General features: G+C 41.2%; 1 protein-coding gene across 5 annotated transcripts in view; it reads right to left on the bottom strand.

The window, feature by feature from the left end:
* Nucleotides 1-12,151: 12,151 nt before the first annotated feature.
* PRUNE2 (prune homolog 2 with BCH domain) overlaps nt 12,152-18,705 on the bottom strand; it is a 154,076-nt gene continuing 147,522 nt past the window's right edge. For 2 of the 5 annotated variants that reach the window (XM_030567418.1, XM_030567420.1), the window contains 2 exons: nt 17,753-17,800; nt 12,152-13,529 (listed from right to left, as the gene is read on the bottom strand). In XM_030567418.1, coding sequence (XP_030423278.1) covers nt 13,496-13,529; nt 17,753-17,800 — 82 coding nt within the window. In that variant the 3' untranslated portion in view covers nt 12,152-13,495. Of the gene's footprint in view, nt 13,530-17,748; nt 17,801-18,705 lie in introns of those variants that run through there. The other 3 variants (XM_030567417.1, XM_030567419.1, XM_030567421.1) reach the window with 2 other exon arrangements.

Genomic DNA, 18,705 nt, shown 5'->3' with positions numbered 1-18,705 from the left:
TATGTGATAAAGCGAGAAAGCAAACTGGGCGTATGTGTGTCTAGGTAACAACATTTTAAAAAGTGAGTCGCAGCAGATTAGCCAGGCTGCAAGATGGAACACGCTTTCAGCAAATCCAGAGGGGGGAGGGGGAAGTATGTAAGATTGAAAACAAGGTGAAAAGGCTACATGGTGATACTTAGCTTACTGCAGAAATGTTTGGTAACAAGCCAGTGGGGACCTACGAGCTGTGGTTTTTCCAGGTGGCATATAACCAATGAAATAGTCTTATAACACATACTTTGCTGTTTTGTAAGGAATGCTAAAAGCTCCTAATCAGCTTTACATCAAACTGAATGCTAGACAGAGTGAAATCTAAGGGTCCGTCTTAACTGCAGCACTGAATTATCTACACAAGGTGTTTCGCTCACATTAGCCGAGCTTGAGTAAGTACAAACACACAACACAATAACTCTCAAGTGGCTACGTCCACACAGGCGCTGCACTTACTCATGTGAAGTGCCAAGACTTCTGGGGCATATCCAACAGGTCTTAACACTGCAACAAGTTGAGTCATTTTATTAATTCTTCTCGATGTACGGTGGGAGAATGCCCAGAAAGGACGGACTCATAGAGGGGAGAATTGTGGGAAGGCAGGCACTGGACAGTAGGTGCTGCTAATCTGCATCCACATTGCAGAATTAGCAGCTGATGAGTTGTGCTCACTCAAACCTTAGCACCCCCCCGCCCCCAGGCCAGCCAATTCAAGTGAAAAGTAACACCACACTAGTAAGGGGCCTTATGAGTGAGCGAGAGGCTAGTTAGGGGCAACCCTTGAGCCATAAATTGAGTTAACTTTGCAGTGAAGACAAGACTTAAGAGGTTGGATCAGCGATTAGGAGTCAGAATGATCTGAAAGGTGTTCACGAGCTTCCAGGGAGGAAAACATTGTCACATGCTGTCTTAAATGGCTTTCCTTTGGGCCAATGTGAATAGTGTTGTAGGTAACCCTAATTTGTCACCTATATCCATATAAGATTGCCCAGCATAGTCTTTCTTGATTCTCTGTTCTTACCCATGCTACTCTACACCTAGAATACAAACAGCATGTTCTGTGTTTCCATAAATATATATAATTTAAAAGCCAATGAGCAAAATACTACACTTGAAGAACTTAACTGACTTATCCCTCAAACAGCCACTTCATAGCAGTGTCAGCCCCTCACAGGAAGTGGGGACAACTTTGCCTACATGGACTTTACTAGCTGCTTTAAAATGACTCTGCTCATACCTCAAATCTGCCAATGCATTCTCAGTTGTCATCAGCCTCCACTCATAGACTCTAAGACTGGAAGGGACCTCGAGAGGTCATCGAGTCCAGTCCCCTGCCCTCATGGCAGGACCACTGTTTCACAATGAGTAAGCACAGGTGCCCCAGGTCATTAGCAGAACAGTGAAGGAGCCTGAGACCTCAAAGGTACTGCAGTCTCCCTCAATGACGAAGTAATTCAGAAAGTGTCTATTTGAGAACAGCAAATGACTTAAAGCTATAAAAAGACACGTTTATATCCAAGTTTGAGTAGAGTTTGCATTAAACTGTCAATAGAATCTTTAAAAGAACAGGAGTACTTGTGGTACCTTAGAGACTAACAAATTTATCTGAGCATAAGCTTTCATGGGTTACAACCCTCTTCAGCGGATGCATGCAGTGGAAAATACAGTAGGAAGATATATATACACACAGAGAACATGAAACAATGGGTGTTACCATACACACTCTAACAAGAGTGATCAGTTAAGGTGAGCTATTACCAGCAGGAGAGAGGAAAAGCTTTTTGTAGAGGTAATCAAACTGGTCCATTTTCAGCCATTGACAAGACGTTGTGAGGAACAGTGGTGAGCCGGGGTGGGGGGGAGATAAACATGGGGAAATAGTTTTACTTTCTGTAATGACCTATCCACTCCCAGTCTTTATTTAAGACTAATTTAATGGTGTCCATTTTGCAAATTAATTCCAATTCAGCAGCCTCTCGTTGGAGTCTGTTTTTGAAGTTTTTGAATCTTAGAGATTATAGCACGAAAAATGGCATAGAATGGTATTGTGGAGCTAGACTTGCTGGAAGAAAAACCAAAGAAGGATATGAAGTAGTATTTGGATTCCTGAATTGGGGATTTCATAGCAATATAAATGAACATGGCATTTAAAGATAGGTCAAGGAGACATGGGTTTTATGAAAAGAGACATACACAAAACAAAGGGAGGACAGGACAGTGAATAGAAGGAATGTCAGCCAAAGACACAGTAGAGACCTGGATACAAAATTTGTATCTGCATCCGATTTGCGAACATGGTCCACAGATATCCACAGATCTGAAGAGCTCTAGATATAAAATTAGGATCCATATCCATCCACTATCTGCAAACATGGTCCGCAGCTATCCACAGATTCACAGGGCTCTACCTGTATGGTCATATGTTCTACGTTAGAACAAACAAGAGGTTGAGGGGAGGGTATGGTAGGTCAAAGATTGTAAAAGAGAGCATGAGCTTGCTCATCATTGCTCATTTGGAGATGGCTGGTCTGAGCCACTGATTTATGGAGCAAAGCTGAGGGATTCCTGTACGTCCCAGATGAGCTATGACATCATAAGCTATGACTTATAACATAGATACTTTCAGGCTTACAAAGCACTGACATGGAACACACATACAAAGTTTTTAATTATTTCAGAGCGTCAAAGAAAATGATGTACCAGTCACCCTGGCAGTAATCTTTCAAACTTTTATGCTATTTATAGGATAAATAAATCTCTGAAGGTGCACAGTTGTTACAGCTACACAGCTGTGATGGCATGTGTGTGTAGGGGTGGTTTTCCAATGGAAAAACTTACTAGGTTGCACGGTATTGCTGTGAATGGGATTAATTAGGGCTAATGCATATTAAAAAATTGTAGTCACATCACTGAGATGGATGTGGGAGTAATTTATAACCAAGGCTAGAATGAATCATCAGACAATCCTCAGACTGTATCATAAAATAACTGACTCACAGTAATAAAAACATTTAATCAAAACTGAGACTATTTTTGGTGATTATAGCTCATGGATTATTGCCGTGCAACTCCCACTCAGACCAATGGGGTGACATGCTATTGTTCTTTATTAGGGCTGCAAGGCATATCACGGGTGAAACAGTGACACATCACTGCCTTGAGGGGCTATAATCTGAAAGCCCAAGTCTACAAACTCTTTCTGGTAGATTTGTTTTCTTTCACAGGAGTAGTCTCCTTGCCTCCAGGCCCAAAGTGAGACCTGACACAATAGGGATGACAAATAGTCAGAGAGGAGGTGTGTGAGAAAGACAAGAGCTGCTACTGCTGCTGCTGCTGCTGTGTAATATGAGGGCACAATATACATACTTGTTGCTTCCTTTTTATAAGGACCGTGGAGTTGGAGAATTGTTTTCAGCCACAGCTGCCAACCTTGCAGGGTTCTGTGTGTATGGCATTTCAGTGTTCCTGTGACGGTATTTCCATTTATATAGTTCATTAACTATCTATGAGCATCATTATTAAAGAGCAACAGGACAGCAGCCTGAGCCCTTTGACCCAGGCAGGAAGAAGATGGGTTTTCTCTAGGGCGACCAGGTATCCAGTTTTCGACAGTTGGCGGCACTGCACAGCAGGGCAGGAAGGTTCCCTGCTATCCTCCACTCTGTGTGGCTCCCGGGAAGCAGATGGCATGTCCCCGCTCCGGCTCCTATATGTAGGGGCAGCCAGGGGGCTCCGCACGCTTCCCCCGCCCCTAGCGCCACTCCCATTACCTGGGAATCATGGCCAATGGGAGCTGTGGGGGCAGCACCTATGGACATTGCAGTGCACTGAGCTGCCTAGCTGTGCCTCCGTGTAGGAACCTGAAAGAGGACATGCCACTGCTTCTGGGAGCTGCTTGAGGAAAGTGCCGCCCAGAGCCTGCACCCCTGACCCTCTCCCGCACCCCAGCCCTGATCCCCCTCCCATCTTCTGAACAACCTCAATTCCAGCCTGGAGCTCACTCCTGCACTCCAAACTCCTTGTCCTCAGACCCACCCCAGAGTCTGCACCCCAGCCTGAGCCCTCCCACACACCCACGCCCCAAACCCCTGCCCCAGCCCCGATACCCCTCCCACATTCTGAACTCCTCAGTCCTAGTCTGGAGCACATACCTACACCCTAAACCCCTCATCCCCAGACCCACCTCAGAGTCTGCACTCCCACCCAGAGTCCTCTCACACCTCAGTCCCCTGCCCCAACCCAGAGCCCCGTCCCACACACTGAACCCGTCGGTCCTAGCCTGGATCACCTTCCTCCAGCCCAAATCCCTAGTCTCTGGCCTTACATCAGAGCCCACACCCCCAGCCAGAGCCCTCACCTCCTGCACACTCCAACCAGGCACCCCCTCCCTCACCCTGAACCCCTAATTCCTAGCCCCATCCTGGAACCCACAGCCCATACCTCCTCCCACATCCCAACCCCCTGCCTCAGCCCAGACACCCCTGTCATATTCCAACCCCCTTGGCTCCACCCCCTAGCCCAGAGCCCCCTCCTGCACCCCAAAGCCCCATCTCTTGCCCCACCCCACAGCCCACACCCCAGCCAGAGCCCTTATCCCCTCTCACATCCCAACCCATTCCCTCAGCCCAGAGCCCTCTCCTGCACTCTGAACTCCTCATTTCTGGCCCACCCTGGAGCCTGCCGCCTCAGCCAGAGCCCTCACTCCCTCCCGTTACGCAGCCCCCGAGCCAGCCCAGTGAAAATAAGCGAGTGAGAGTGGGGAAAGCAAGCAACAGAGGGTTGGAGTAAGCAGGGGGCAGGACCTCAGAGAAGGGACGGGGCCTGGGCAGGGTCTCAGAGGAGGAGTGGGGCAGGGGACAGGATAAAGGTGTTCGGTTTTGTGCAAGTAGAAAGCTGGCAACCCTAAGCATGACAGAGCAGTGAAGCACACCTCTTAATGCTAGATCAGTTTAAAAGGTGAATGGTATCAGGTGAGTTGCCTAAACTACATCTTGCTCATAAAGTTTCCCTGCCTGTTGATCATTTGTTAGTGGGAGGAAATATAGCCCAGAGCTATATATATAGCCCAGAGCACTCTCCTGACAAGAAAATGGAGGGACTTCCTCAAGTGATGGGGACCATCTCAGGCTTGTCCAGCAAAAGCCCCTATTGATTCAATATGTGCCAGAGGAAAGTTAACTTTTTGTGCCAATTAGTGCTAAACATTCTCTTTGTTACTGTGCCTCTGAAGACACTCATTCTTTTCACTGTTCTCCCTTTGTTTTGTGTATCTCTCTTTTCATAAAACCATCTCTCTCTTCATAAAACCATCTCTCTCATGCCCATCTCCATTTCTTCCTTGTGCATGTCTTGCATTTGCCCTTTCCGTTCTGTATTTAGTTCCCTCTTTTTTCTCTTCACTCTTTCTTCAGGATGTCTGCACTACAGCTGCAGCTACACTGTAGCATAGGTGCTTCCTATACTGATGGAAGGGTTTTCTCCCCCATCTGTGTAGGTAATCTCCAAGAGATAGTAGCTAGGTCAACAGGCACAACAGTTTTCACAAACCTGAGCACTAAGGCCAGGCTGATCTAAGTTTCAGGTGTAGACAGGACCTTATTAGGGTATAGCCACGGCAGCACTTTGAAGTGTGAGTGTGGTCGGAGCGCCAGCGCTGGGAGACAGCTGTCCCAGCGCTGCACGTAAACCACATCCCTTACCGGTGTAGCTTGCAGCACTGATTACACTGAGGCTTTACAGCGCTGTATCTTGCAGCGCTCAGGGCGGTGTTTTTTCATACCCCTGAGCGCAAAAGTTGAAGCACTGTAAAGTGCCAGTGTAGCCAAAGCCTGTCGGTGTCTTCTTGATTTGTTTTGGCTCTCCCCCCACCCAACTTCTGTTCATCATCTTCCCAGTAGTCATTTATTTCTTGCTTTCTCTCCCTTCTTCTGTTTCTTGCTCTCTAGTTGCCTTCACCTCTTCTCCCATCCCAGTCTCTGATAAGTATAGGTTTCTTCCCTTTTTATCCTCAAAGGCTAAATCCTTCATTAATAGTTTATAGTTCTCTCCATGTCCCCAAGGTTGATGGTTTAATGTAAACTCTACCAAAACCTCAAAAGAATAAAGGAGCAGATGAAGATCTTACAGGCTCTTGCTGGCTTTAATGCTGGTCTGTCTTAAGCCAATGCTTTTATATAGTCTCATTTTCTCTCTCATTTCTTCCTTGAGAGAGACAGTTTTACATCTAGAGCCTCAGGAGCTGTATGGGAAGTGCTCTGTGGATTCTGAAATACCTAGCAGAGAGACAAGAAGTTTAGATTTTGACATTTCTAACATTTTGAATTGTTCAGGGATTGGTGTGCGGGGGGGCGGGGTGTTTATCTGACTAGACATCAGGAAGGAGATTTTTGTAAAGTGATTTCTGCATGTGAATCTAATGCTACTGAAAAGTGCTCGCTGCACTGTCATGATAAAATATAAGCAACAGTGCAAGCTCCACGGTATTATTCCACCAGTATGTCTCAACCTGAGCTGAGGGGACTGACTGTGAAAGAACCAACAGTTCATTCTTTACACCTCATCCTTCACCTCTCAGAGTGGTAATAAGGATCCTCATTAGTGCCAGTTTTGCGATATGGACACCTGTGGCCACCAAACTCACACTTCTGCTGGAATAGGCAGTTCTCTGTGTGCAAACAGAAAGGAGGAATGAAGCTCAAGCATTTTAGAAAACTGGGTTAACTGGAAAAGTGACTTATGAGAGTAAGTACTTTTCCTGAGAGCTCCACTGCTCTATGTGAGCAGTAGCGTACAGAACCAGCCTGAGCCAAGCACAGTGCACGAAGGAGCTGTGGAAACAAATGCTTTATCACTGAGCTCAGTGTTTCCCCTGCTATTCTATTTCTGGTCACCTGTTGAGTACAGATAGCTGATCATGCAGATCAGTAGTTTAAGTTCTATGTAATGACATTTCTTTATCAAAAGGAATATTTGACTTCTAAGTCACTTACATGCAGATCATCACATCTATCACTGCACATTTTTAAGGTGAAAACAAAATTAGTCTGGAAGCTTCCACTGCAAAAAATCTCATTGCTGAAAGGCACATATAACTTGCTGATTTTTTAATTACAAACCTGAGAAGTAAAAGGCTCCCCAAAGCCCAGCTTGCATTCACCTACAGAAAACCCCCAGAAGAAAAAGAGAACAGGTCATGTCCTTAGCATGAAGAACAGGAAAACACAGCAAAAAGGGCAGTTAAAGCATTTACACTTACAAGAGAAAAAGATACAGGAAATAGCAGCCTATTATAAAATAGCTACTTTAGGGCTACAGCTGTTTGCCATTGCTCAATTTAAACAGCCAGCCCACAAGAAGGAAGGCATGGGGGGGGAGGGAATCCTATAAAAGTGCATCCCTACACACCAGGAGGGTTAATAGGAATTAGATAGTCTGGAAAGAAGAAGTTGCTAGGGAAAGGGTTGTTGTGCTTTATATACTTCTGTTCCATGAGCATGAGAGAGATAAATAAAGTGAAGTGTAAAACTGCTGTTTTACAGCTGTGGAGGTCTCCTACATCATGAGCCAGGGTTTTTTTTTGTTTTAAAGAGACAGTTTTCCAAATAAACCTGTTAGGCCCCTAGTCAGTGGAGGTATTTAGGTGCATGCTGATGGATTTAAGTCCCTATTGCTTCCTAAATGTTAATTAGACAATTGTCAATCACTCCCTTGCTCTCATACTAGGCTGCTTCTTATACTACCCACTCTGTGGCAAGAAGCCATGTTGGCTCCACAAATATACATAGTTGTCTGGGACGGAGATAGTGTCTTCAGTAGTGGACTGGGAAACCTTGTTCTCAGTGACCAGCTGAACTGGGTATGGAATTTGGAAAACTGGGCCATGCATTTTATAGGTGTGAAAGAGCAGCCCTGCGCTAGTCAACTAGCTCATATTTTGAAAGTTGCAATATTGTAAACCTAGGCATTCAAAAACCATGAGTAGAGCCCCAAAAAATCACAAGTGTCTTAAAAATCATGATACTGTAATGTTTTGAGCTTTTGTTTGCCTTTGTTTTTTGAGAGTTTAGAGTTTGTTGTTGAGCTTTACTGTGTGACAAAAAACTATCATGTGACTTGCACTAAAATCACAAGATTTGTCAGCTCTGAAGCTATCTCCACAATGAAGAGAGTTAGAAACTTATTTTTTATTTTTAATGAAAACTGAGATCAGTCTTGGCACTTACATTAACTCTAACCGTATGCGTATAGGCCCCAAAAGCTGACTTGGTAATAGCAGGTTCTTGCCTTAGAAGGTATAGCATAACTCAGATTCTTTGTCCATCACAGAAAACAATTCACTTCTCAATATTTTCTATTATTGCATCAAAGAATGAATCAACCTGAATATAAATCATTGGGAAGCATGGAGGCAGAAAATTAATGCAGTCAGGAAAAATGCATAGCAGTGTTAAATCCACTGCACTCACCATGATATATTTCCCTTCAAGTTTGGACTACAAACTTAATTCACAAGAAACCGCCATTCAATGCAAAGTTTGTGGTAAAGGAAAACATGCTTTTTCAGCTTCTGAAGAAACAATAAAGGAATGAGAATAGATGGTGTTCACATTTTAACAGTGTAACAAAGTTCATGGTAGATTCACATCAGGCTTTAGGGGAAAAAAACCCAAGAATCCCAAATATCTGAGCTGCTTGAGGATCACAAAATATGTTTGGATAACTGGGGATTAATAGAAAAGGGATACACTTTAGCAGTGAATTAGTGGGAGGCTTGGATAATCAGGATTCTGCTCTACTTCTCTCTGGCATCCACATGTAAATAGACATTATCACTGCACTAATGTCCACAGATACTAAATCCATCAATTGGTGGCCTGACACTAGCAAAATTATTAGGAACAGTCAAATATCAGATATTGAAGAGAAGAAAAGAAAAGGGAAAGAAACAGTTTAGAGTTCTGATGCCTTTCTAGCCACCATATATACATGTACTATCAATTATTATAAACAGTCATCATGCATTTTGAAGTACTTGCAGAGTGTTTTATTACAGAAACTATATCTGGGTTCTCTCTACAACATTTAGTCTATAACTAGTCCATAATTACATCTCAATAACTAATTGCAAACAAAGTATTTAAACTACAACAGTAATACTAACAAGAGTTAAGATTCTTGAGAAGGCCCATCCAAAGCAAAGGAATCCTAACGCATAACTGTACATTCCCAAGGTTTGCCATACTTTAGTTACATATAAAAGGGGACCTTAACTGCCAATTTCTTTACCTTCTGTGCTCCTCTGCAAGTATCAAGGGGCGACAGCAATTGAAGACTTTAGCAGAGAGAGTCCTGTTTTCTTTCTGGGCCAAATCTTTGGAAATAAATGTTATTAGCTTCAGTGGAATGAGGATTTGGACACATGGGAGGAGGGTTGGATGAGCACCTGAAATTTTATTTAACCTAAACATGAATATTTTGCAAGGAGTTTGTGGGGAAAGTGAGATGGCCAGAGAGAGAAAAGGAAGATAGGGGGAGAGAGGTAAGTTATTTGTAATGAGTTACAATAATATAATGAGTGAAGTGGCTAATTCTTTCATGGACTATAATGAATGATGGAGGGAAAGCATCAGAGCTATCAGAATAACCTGTAACATTGTGAGCTACAAAAAAATGTGGAGCAGTGCTGAAATGAGGCACTTTTAATGCTGGATTGCAGCTTTTTATTTCTGAATCATACATACATATTATACATACAGTGATATTACGTATCCTTGTATTGCTTAGTCTACAATTTAGTGAGCATAGTTTTTTGTTCTTTTTTTAACAAAACAAATCATAGGTTAATTTATATCTTGCTCTGAGCACTGATACATGGTAGGGGAAAAAATCTGTGTATAAAAGAGTACACTTGTGCAATTCTAATACAATATTCCTCTTTGAACAAACCACTAATTTTTTGGTTAGATATTGTACATACTTGTTAGTATAATATATTGTTGCTATATCAGAACATTAATATATTTTAAAAATATATTTTTAATGAGCAAAGATAATCACACCTTTTCTTTAAGCCACAGTGATCTTTTTTACACTATCATATTGGCAGTCCTATTTTTCTAACATGACATTTGGTTTAAATGTGTCCTTTCCATCAGCAAATGCCGTTATCAAATTAGTTTGCTCTGACTGATCAAATCCTTTTGCATGAAAGTGCCTCTAGAATGAAATTCACCTCCTATGCAGAGGGCCAGTGCGAGACTTAGCCCTCGTCCAGACTAACCCGCGGCATCGGCGGGTTAAAATCGATTGCTCGGGGATCGATATATCGCGTCTAGTCTGGACGCGGTGTATCGATCCCCGAGCGCGCTTACATCGATTCCGGAACTCCATCAATCCGAACGGAGTTCCGGAATCGACACGGAGAGCCGCGGACATCGATGGAGCCCCGTCCAGACTGGTGAGTACCTCGATTTTAGAAATTCGACTTCAGCTACGTTATTCTCGTAGCTGAAGTTGCGTATCTAAAATCGATTTTAATTCCTAGTCTGGACGTGGCCTATGTGGCACTTAAGCCTCAATCAGGCTCTGAAAATAGATGCATCAGATTTTGTCTGAGGCCCTGCATAGGAGTAAATTTCACCCTCCATGAACATTTATGTCCCCTAGAGTGTAATATATGTGATCCAGCTCATTCTAGGTTGCTTTAACTGCAGGTTTACAGATGATATGAGTTCATGCTCTTATGCATTTTTAATTATTCATATCCAGATTAATCTTAATTAACATCTGGAAGTTAACACAAATATTAATTCCTAAATAAAGTGTCTATCTCCAGTATTTTAAATAGTATTATTTCTGTAAGCCATATCAAAGCCAAGACTCAAATATCTGGAAGATTGGGCAAACAACCGGATACTAATTTTGGGCTCGTCACTGTGAAGTTAACAGAATTGATGATCAGCACCTCGCAGGATCAGGCCCTTTCCCTGTGAAAATTCACAGGACTAGATAGAAAGCAGAGATAAAATATATTATCTGGTATAACCTATTAATGTGATGACATTTCAGGTTTGCTTGGTGGTATATAAGTAAGATTTTGGCAACTTCTTGTCCTTCTGACACTTAATCTGCATTAGAGTAGTTGAACAAATGGGCACACAATGATATTTATTCTCTTGTTTGCAGTATGACTCATTATTGATACAAGAGAATAATGTACAGAGACCAAGATGTGCTCACTTTAAAAAAAAATGTAGATTTTATTTTGCTAAAATAAAACAAAACCAGCTCAGATTCTGTTCTCACTTTAAATTTTACTAAGAACAATTCTCACATCATTTCTGTCCTGACTAATCTGTTTGCTCTCTCTGTCTAGTGATTCTCTCTTCTGTTAATTAGTAATACAGGATGCTGAGAATTAGTTCACATGTAAGCTGTGAGATGAACAAAGCATCTAGAATTGCTTCCTACAATGATCTGCTTATTTCAGCCAAATCAGTGCTGAATTTTGGGGCATAACAGTGACTCTTAGGGGTGAACCATGTTTATTCCAAACTGTGTGTTTGTATACATCTACTACCAGACTCACTTGTTTGAAAGAGACAAGTAGAATTAATTTGGTTATCAATTACATTCTGTCAGGCCCGCCCTCAGGCATATCAGCATACGCAGCTGCGTAGGGCACCCAAAAATTTGGGGTACCCCGAGTCTTAGTTTCCACCCTCACGCCGCTTCCTATCCCTGTTCTGACCCTTCCTGCTGGCTGCTGCAGCACTGGTGAGTCTTCCTCCAGAGGGGATCCAGTACTTAAAGATGAAAAAGCCTTCCAACCTGCCAGACCTATGAGCACAACACTGAAACTATTAAAGAGCCATTCAAATGATAATGAAGCCATTTAACAGGCATTTGCCAACCCCCAGGTATATACCATCAGTTTCTGAATTCACTGACAAACAGTTGTGCATTACTGTAATATTTACTTTACTCAGAACATGTTAGTCTACAGGTCCTTAGTTTAAAATTTGCTTTAAAAGTAGTTCATTAGTGTGTTGCTGAAGATTATAAAATCACATCTCTAAAAAATCCTTGCATAGATTTTTTTTAGATGCACAATCTGAGTATTCATCTTTAGCCTTAAATACCTGGATCTTCAGACATACAGTTTTTTAAATAAATCCTTCAAAAGACCACCCTCATCTAAAATATACATGTGAGCCTGGGCTACCATCAGGCATAGGGGCATCAGTTTAATAATACCGAATAGGGCCCCATAAATCCTAAGGCTGGCCCTGCATTCTGTAATGCAAATACAGTGGTCACTATTAGAAAAAATCAACATTTACCCATAACCACCACAGCAAGTATTTCCCCTGTTCAGCACACAGCCATGCTGTAATGTCTTACATATCAGAATTTGGTATAGCAGCTGTGAATAAATGCTATTTTTGGGAGGTGGGGGTTATTTTCTGGTGAGTTCTCTTGTTACATAACTCAAATTGCTTTTCAATCATTATTTTACTGATATAAAATATATTCTCAGACTATTCTGATATCAGCATTTAATGATCATGGCACCACGCTATAGATTTGTATATTTTATTTAGCACTTTGAGGATTTTCTGTGTTAATACTACAAACCTGGAATAATCAGCCTGTATTACTTGAGCTAAAGATGCCATTTTGAATTATCACAGTTTTAGATATACCGAGTTTGCTTTTTTTAATTTTTCCAACACTGTTAGATCATGAGATAATCATTTAGAATATTAATCACTTTTAAAAAAAGACTGACATTAAAAAATAAAAGCACTGAACTCAATCACTAAAATAAAACTTTCAATTAGTTATTTTCTCTCTGAGAAATCTCTTTAATAATTCAAATATTTATTAAAAAATTAGGCTTCTTTCTGGCCAAGCAAACGATTATGTAATGTTATCAGTAGCACAACCTGAACAAGTAGCGTTTCACAGACAGCAAGAGCTATCAACAGTCAGAGAAAAATATGCAGCATCTCTAGAAGTATTTTAAACAGTAATGTTATAGCTAATCTGTGAAACAAACTAAGCTAAGTGTTTATTGTAATAATATCACTTTGTTAAGCTAGGCATAAGTGTTAAAATACTGAAGACAAAACATAACTACTCCCTTGTGAGGGTTCCACTGAATTACCCATGAGGCACGTTGTTGGTTAACTCTAATATTTTTAAATTAAAAATATACACAGTTACATAAAACAATGCTAAATCCATTTTCTTATTGCAAACGATACCTCTAAAGATAATCTGCAAAGCGAGAGCCAAAGCCTGCAGCCTCTATGGCAACAGGGTCAGGCCCTTAGCTTTCTTCAGAAATTCTGAACAGCACAGAGCTAATCATAAAACTAAAGGAAATGAACCAAACTGCCCCTTCCTCCATGGACTTCTGTGTCAGAGAGACAAATCATCTTCTTTGAGTGCCTGGAAGTTATGGTTTTTCTTTTTGCAGCGTCACATCAAGTCTTTAAAATAAACAAAACAATAAGTCAATGCTATGCAACACATTGCTACTTCTTTTCCCAGTCTTGAGGTTCCAGTCCTGCAGTATGCTGAGAACTTTCATTGACTTTCAGTGCTCCAGTGTTAAATACTTCAGACAGTCCCTTTGGGCCCTATCTTGCTTCTACTTAATATGGAAAATTTAAGGGCCCGATGCTGCTCCCTTTGTTGTCAATTGCCAAATTCTCTTTGATTGAAGGATGAGTAGAACTGGGCCCAAAGTATGTATGGGGAGGGGAACAAGGCTACACAGTGGCTTCATTAAGGATGTATCCAGAAACACATTTTTTGCCATCCATCTCAAAGAAGCCCTGGCAGCAATGTGGGCATATTTTCTGGAATTTAAAATAAACTTGCAGTGCAGATACCCAATATCCTGCCAGCACAGATGAGTAACTCATCCATTTGCTCGAGCACGTTGATTACTGAAATCTGAGATATGCTTATAAATGGAAGTGAATGTAGATTTATATTTGCACTACATCATTTTAAAGCAGAGAGCTAGATTCCTTAAAGGAATAATACAGAGACATTATTTATGGAACTTTCTGCCATGAAAATGAAGAAATGGCTAGACTAATGGTTATTCCTAAATGTTAATGTTTGTAGAAAGCCAGTGTTTTCTCCATGCTGAAATGCATTAATGTCTACTGTACCTCTATGTGCCATTTTCCATACATATATTTTAAAAAGGCTTTGATCTCTAAAAATACAGCAAGGTTCATTGCAAGGGTGGACTTCCCCCTGCCACGCTTTCTGCTGCAGCCTTTGGCTATTCCCTTTGCATACATTTCTTCCTCTGAAAGACAGGCACAGAAACCCCAGAATGGATGCTTCTACCACCATTAACTCCTGTATGGCAGGTGAATGAGAATTCTCCTGGGTCTCTGAGGGACCTGCCATGGACAGCAGAAGTTCCCCATATCCAAACCATCCTCCGACCCCCTGAATGTGTCCCCTGGCCAACCTCGGATTGTGCTCTGGCCCTGCAGTGTTCTTTAGGAAGGGAGCATCATAGATTTGGGATGTGAGAAGTATCCTGTGAAGCTCTTGTTCATTCCTTCCATGTCCCTTTTTCCATCCCACACAGCTTTGCTCCCCTCTATCTTTGCAAATGGAGAAGAGAATCAGGGCACCAGTAATCAGCAACACACCTGTCTGTAAGTGATGCTGTCTCTAATTGTAATAAGAGTAGCATTTATTAGTTAAAATTAAAAATCTGAAAAATATCTCCCCATTATGCCTTTGATGAATCCATCCCCCAGTTTCATTGGTATTCTTTAGAATAAGGAGCTACCACCACATTAGATCATTATTTTTCTTTGTAGAATACAGAGTGCTGTAAAGCTCTCCTAGAGGCATACTGCATATTTATGTTCCCACAAGATCAGTATTGTTTTTAAAACATGCAAAATGCTTCAGCGTACTGAATACTTTGTTTAAAGGAAAAAAAGAAAGTTGTCATTCAAACCACAAAACAGAAAACATGAAAGCACACCACCAGACAAAAACCTTGTAAATGGATATAAATTAAAAACCACAATAAGCTAAGGGCTGGGCAGACTCCAGTGAGGTTTCAGCAGAAAGGATATTGAACAGATTTGTGCAAAGCTATCAATGTCAATGAGAGGGTGTTTATGGGTGAAAACTGATTTTTGCAAGAATTTCTGATTATGAACAAGGGTGAATTTTTGCCATTTTGGAAAATGGGGACACATTTTTTTGGCATGAGAAATAGCAGTTCAGTTCGGAATTCATCCCAAATGTTCACACATTAGACTCAATGAAAATTTGATGTTCTCATTGATGAACTGTGTCATTTTTGCTGCAAAAACAGTCTTTTGCTTTTGTGGAAAACAGAAAAATTGGTGATGCCATAACATTTTTTTGCTTTTTTGTCAAGCCCCATGATTATTTTTAAAATCTGTTTTGATAGTGGTACACATTTTTTTCCCAGAGCTCCAAGACTGAGGCTATGTCTACACTACAGACCTTACAGCGGCACAGCTATAAGTTGTGTTGCTGTAAGATCTCCCGTGTAGCCGCTCTTTGCTGGCAGGAGAGAGCTCTCCTGCTGGCATAATTGAACCACACCCATTGAGCGGTGTTAGCTATGTCAGCAGGAGAACCTCTCCTGCCAACATAGCACTGTCCATACCAGCACTTTTGCTGGCAAAACGTATGTCAGTCAGGGAGGTGTTTTTTCACATCCGTGGCCGAAGAAAGTTTTACTGACAAAAGTGGTAGTATAGACAAAATCTAAGTCTTAACTAGGTATCCTATGCCTGGAGGGGAAAAAGATGTGCGTGTGTTTTAATAGGTGGACAGACCTCATGCCAGGGTTCTATTCTTGGTTCTGCCATAGATACCAGGTACAACCTTGAGACAGTTTAAAGTAGTTTTATTCTGAAAAGCGACTATATAAAAATGGTTCCTTCTCATTCCACATCTTAGTTCTCCATGGGAAGTCAGAGTCCTATCTGCTTGCTTATTTATAATTGTGCTACTAATAGAACTGAATTTTTCAGTGAATCAGTAATGCTATACTGCTTCCGGAATTAGGAACTAACACCTAGGGAGTGCTGTTTTGTACATTAGAAACCCATTTTTTGTTGATGTGATTTAGAATGAGTTTAATAGACTATTTTGATATATATAATTAGTCCAAAGTGAAATAGTGAAAGCAATGTTAGGGTAAATGGTTCAACAGCTGATAGGTGCTGGAAGTCAATGGAACTGTACAAAGTATTTATATCTACACTAAAATCTTTTTTTGTTTGTTTGTTTTTTAATTTTGGAAAATTTGTCCATTTTCTTGATTTTAATTTTTAAAATTGACATTTTGGGGGAAAACCCTTTAACATTTGGAATTTTCTTTCAATAAAGATTGGTTTTCACAATGAAACATTGTAAAACGTCATTGAAAAGCAACATTGTGGGACCATGAAGCTGCCCAAAATGAATCTGCAAAATTTTAAATGAAATTTCACACAAGTGGTAATTCTTGCTTGGCCCCAGTGGCTATTTTAAGGATAGAATCTATATTTTCCCTGAATTATACAGCTGAATAAAAAAAAAACAGTGACAATAATGAAAAGTCCCATTATTCCCTGTTTTGGCACATTTCCAACTCGTTATAGACAAGATTATTATGTTATAATTCACCCTAAGTACCAGGCAGCAGCTGTTTTGCTCCCCTGGAGCAGTCTGAGGGGACATTGTGACCCTGAGTGTCCCAACCTCCATCCTGGTCTTCCCAGTGCTCTGGGGAAGGTATTAAACTGTGCTGGGTCTATCCTTGGTGCAGTATTATAACACCCTGCTACACAGCCCAGTGCACTAGGTGGGTATAGCCAAGGGTCTACCTATAATGCACCCCTTCCTGTGCAGGTGAGGCATGTAGCAGCTCTGTGAAACCTGCTGCCCATCACTGGCTGCTACCAATGACAGGAATTGGCAGTGCATGAAAGAACCTTACATACCTTTGCAGCCATACAGGATGGGCCGCAGTCTTACCCTCTGCTCGCCTGCTTAGGTTATGAGGTGGCTTTAGGAGCCATGTGCCAATATACTGCCTCCATGTTAACAATTGTGACTGATTATTGAACTGCTCCCATTACCCAAAGTCCAATTTTGGGAAGATGGGGCATAAACACACTGGAAATGAAGTCAGGGATTGCTGTGAAGGACATCAAGAGAAGAAAGGAATTTAGAGCCTGATCCAAAGCTCATTACAATAAATGGAATGACTCCCATTTACTTCAATGAGCTTTGTAGCAGAAGTTTGGAATGTGCCATTGAAAAACAAACTTGTAACTAGTGAGACATGTGCCCTTCATCGCCCTGATGACTTTATACCTTTTCCAATTCCCCCCACCCCATCTGCCATAAGTCTTTGGTTTTAAACCTGTACAGTCATCAGGACAAGGACTATGTTTGCCTCTGTTTGGAAAGCAGCTAGAACATTTTAAATTTCACTGCACTATAAATACATACAATTCGATCATCTTGAGTGTAGCAATGAAACACCATTTTTTCTGTTTGAATGCCCTGGATTAGGCTCTTGAAAAGAAAATTGAAAAGCATTTGGTTTTGCAATGAACGATATGGAGTTTACCTAGCCCTCAGAGTCAAACTGCATGGTCATAACATTACAATATAATTGTCATTAGTTGTGAATTCTTACTCCTGCTCCATAGAAGTCATTTCCGGCTCATTTGAGAGGCAGCTAGTTCTGGGTTCAAGAGAAAATAGGCAGCAGTAAACATTTTCTGTGCATTTCTCTCTCTTTTAAAATGTGAAATTATATTTTCGGATGTAACTGACTGTAGTGAATACTGGTGATTGGGCAATAACATAAAACAATGTTAAAATGAATGTAACAGTTCAGTGTGTACATTACACTGATTAACTCAGAGGAATCTTTTTATGGATATTTCCTTAGAACATATTTGACTGTGGATGGGACATGTACTACAAACAGACTCTGTACACCTAACAATAATGTCCCCACATGCGTCTCCAGTCTCCCCTGCACTTCCTTTGCTATAATTTGCAACCTACACAGGAAAGATTATTAATAAGATAGCAATTTTCTCCCATGCAGTTTTCCTTCTCAGGTATCCTGATTTATTTGGCACATACGGAAAGCTGACAGTCCACAGAAGGATGTTTTGAATAGAATGGATGCAGCCCCACTTCTCACCGTGTTCTTCTTCTGTTCCTGTTTTAGGTATCTGGGTAAATCCCTGATGTCACATGCCCACAAATATCAGATATTTGCCATTTACAAGAGAGATTTAAATGTGAGTTTTTGCTACAGGCACTGAATCAGTCAAGGTTCTCCAGGACTAACAGCTGGTGTGTATATAAAGTGAATAAAAGTGTTCTGGATTTTTTACATCACCTTTCTCTTCTGTGGCTATATAGGCTGAATTCTCAAAAGAATTTGATGGGAATGTCTGATCACAAATGAGGAGGCATCAGGAATCAATACAACAGACACACAACTGCATGGCTGAAAATGTAAACTGCATAAAGAAAAAAAGGGAGACTGAAGAGAATCTTCAAAAACAGTGGCTGGTTCCAACAAAGTAGGGAAAGAAGTCAGATAGGACCTGCAGATGCAACCTCCTTCTT

The sequence above is a fragment of the Gopherus evgoodei genome, chromosome 6, assembly GCF_007399415.2.
Source record: "Gopherus evgoodei ecotype Sinaloan lineage chromosome 6, rGopEvg1_v1.p, whole genome shotgun sequence".
Lineage (NCBI taxonomy): Eukaryota > Metazoa > Chordata > Testudines > Testudinidae > Gopherus > Gopherus evgoodei.
This window is presented reverse-complemented; position numbering and strand designations above follow the sequence as displayed.